The 2,893-nt window shown below is 35.4% G+C and overlaps 1 protein-coding gene across 2 annotated transcripts; it reads left to right on the top strand.

Moving 5' to 3' along the window:
* The first annotated feature begins 684 nt into the window (after nt 1-684).
* LOC108376020 (putative nuclease HARBI1) lies at nt 685-2,821 on the top strand. 2 transcript variants are annotated; one of them, XR_001849223.1, is made up of 3 exons: nt 685-1,667; nt 1,722-2,224; nt 2,260-2,821. XR_001849223.1 is itself a non-coding variant. In XM_017632182.1 (3 exons), the coding sequence occupies exons 1-3, from the start codon at nt 1,555-1,557 to the stop codon at nt 2,413-2,415; spliced, it is 711 nt and encodes a 236-aa protein (XP_017487671.1). In that variant the 5' UTR covers nt 685-1,554; the 3' UTR covers nt 2,416-2,818. The 2 variants fall into 2 exon arrangements, 1 of the variants encoding a protein (XP_017487671.1); XM_017632182.1 differs by having other exon boundaries at nt 1,722-2,163; nt 2,260-2,818.
* Nucleotides 2,822-2,893: the final 72 nt, after the last annotated feature.

Genomic DNA, 2,893 nt, shown 5'->3' with positions numbered 1-2,893 from the left:
AACATTCGAAAACTTTTAATTTCGTTTGATCAATTATGTGTATTCGACACTTTTACTTAGAAAAAATTTGTTAGAATTCCTACAATTCTCAAAATTTTTTAAAAATAAAAAATTTCTAGAAATCTAGTATTCATCATTATATTGAATTAATTGAATTATTGGGATTTACTAAAGTTTCTCAAATTCACAATGTTTTGAAAGTTTAGAAAATTTTGGAATTCCACTCAAGTTATTAAAAAGGGGATACTTCAAGAAATTAAAAACTATCAAAACCCTAAAAAATTTAAATTGCGGTGATTTTTAAATTTGTATACACGATATATCGATGGCTGAGTGGAAGATCGACCTATCTCGGCAACTAGTTCGAAAACGCACTATCTCAGAAAATTTTTTAAGAACGCTCTATCTCAGAAAACTTTTCAAGAACGCCCTACTTCAGAATTTCATTGAAAAACGCCCTATCTCAGCTGCCGAGTCAAAAACGCCCTATATCAGCTTATTTTCAATGTATTTTCGTTTGAGATAGGGCGTTTTTGAAATGAAATTCTGAAGTAGGGCGTTCTTGAAAAGTTTTCAACCAAATTCTGAAATAGGGCGGTTTTCAATCAAACTTTGAAGTAGGGCGTTCTTGAAAAATTTTCTGAGACAGGGCGTTTTTGAACTGGCTTCCGAGATAGGCCGATCTTCCACTCAGCCATCGATATGTTGAAAAATTACCCCCAATTTTTAACTAAATTTTTGCATGGGAAATCAACAAGCGTATTTTTAGCGAGAGACAAATTACATACACTGGTTTACAGCAAAAATGTTCTGTTGTATATTGCATGTGCACGCTTCTAGCTTGCAATTACGACTCGCTTTATTTCGGAATTCTCTTAGCGTTGATACAAGTTATACTTATCGATAAGTACATACTATTATCTATGCTACATCTCCCCTTTTTCATATAGCTTTCACACGGAGCTGCATCGTTATATATTGATTAACATTTCCTCTATAAGTAACTCTAATCTTAGTTTTTAAAATTTAAATTTGATTTAATTCATTACTTTTTTTTTTTTTTTTTTCAAATATAGTATGAATCTGTATTACATAATCGCTTAAAAATATAGTACATTTTATTGGTAGTTCAGACCACTACGAGTGCGTTTTGCCCTTGTACATGCTTTGTCGTCAGGGAAGGAGTGATGTACTGTAGGGTTTTCTACAATAACACGTTTACCAGCCTTATTATGTATCTCGAACGATAGGCCGCACGAACGATTCGTCTGTAGGCGATATCGTCACGGATTGCAATTTTGTAACTCTGTCGTTCGTCTTCGTCTTGTCTTTACGTCGATTACGTTGCAATCGTCTCGGTTACGTTGTATGATGTTGCCGGATGAAATTTTGATGTACTTCCAAAGAGTTTTTCTTAGATTTCTCATATTTTCAGCTTATTTCAATGCTTTTTATTTTAAATGGGCAACATCGGAATTGTTTACATTTTGGTTTTGCTTAAAAGTGTTTTGGTTGTGTTGCGGAAAGAGATATAAGGAAAATTAATTTTTAAAAATGTATGCTGCTATAGCGCTAATGGACGCCGAGGAATCCGAAGAAAGGGAAAGGCGAATACAGAGGAGGAGATTGCGAGACCACACCAATGTAATGGACCTACCTGAGACTGAGTAAGTTCAAGATAAGCAAATAATTTTTGTATTCTACAATGTATTCGTTTCTAGATTTGTTGCAAATTTCCGAATCAATAAAGAAATATTCCAATACATATTAAACGAATTAAAAGAGCACATGGCTCCATCACATAGAAGCACCCACCTATCGCAGCAGCTAAAACTCGCGACTTTTTTAAGATTTCTCGCCACCGGCAGTTACCAAAAATCTGTTGGTAACGAAAATATTTCGTCGATGGGGCAGTCAACTGCAGCCAACGTGATCAGGGAATGCCTAAATATTTTTGAGGACCATTTTTGCCAGAAATGGGTGAATTTTAGGAGAAACATCGATGAGGAAAATGCAGTTAAAGCACATTTCTTTGAGAAATACGGAATACCTAGGGTTATCGGTTGTGTTGATGGAACACACGTTCGTATTAAGTCGCCAGGAAGTGACAACCACCATTTATACCTCAACCGCAAGGGTTTTTACAGTCTTAATGTAATGGCGGTAGGTTAATGATTTACTATCTTTACAAGTATACATATACACAAACTGAGTTTCCTTACAGATATGCGATCACANTATAAGAGACAGTCCTTACAGATATGCGATCACAACATGGTAATCACATTTGTTGACGCTAGGCATCCAGGGGCGAATCATGATTCATTTGTTTGGAATGTGAGTCACGCAGAACAGGAGCTAAAATCTGATTATAACAATGGAAAAATCAACACATGGCTACACGGTAAGTTTTAAAACTTAAAAAGGCCATAAAACTATTACTGACAATGAAAATTTTTGTAGGGGATTCTGGTTACCCCTTGCAGCCATACTTGATGACGCCATTCAGAAGCGCAGCCGATGAAATTCAACGAATTTACAACACAAAGCACTCGAAAGCTCGTAATGTAATTGAGAGATGTTTCGGTGTTTTGAAAAACCGATTTCGATGTATAATTGGCTCGAGAGGGCTACACTATTCACCAGAAAAAGTTACACAAATTGTAAATGTGTGCTGTGCTATTCATAACGTTTGTATATTTTTCAAACATCAAATTCCATTGGAGAGCCCAGATATGGAGAATCTTGTTAGTTACGAAGACGAACTGGAAAACAGTGACATTTCGAATACAGCTGCCCTTATTAGAATGAGAATAGCAGAGAGTTTATTATACGCAGTATATTAACGCAGTTTTATTATAAAGTATGTGTGTTTAGATTTCAGGTACACCAG

Source organism: Rhagoletis zephyria, unplaced genomic scaffold (assembly GCF_001687245.7).
Source record: "Rhagoletis zephyria isolate East Lansing unplaced genomic scaffold, Rhagoletis_zephyria_1.1 Rzeph_scaffold_09796, whole genome shotgun sequence".
In the NCBI taxonomy this organism is placed as follows: Eukaryota; Metazoa; Arthropoda; class Insecta; order Diptera; family Tephritidae; genus Rhagoletis; species Rhagoletis zephyria.
The sequence above is the reverse complement of the archived record's forward strand: the minus strand, read 5'-3'. Positions and strand labels throughout refer to the sequence as shown.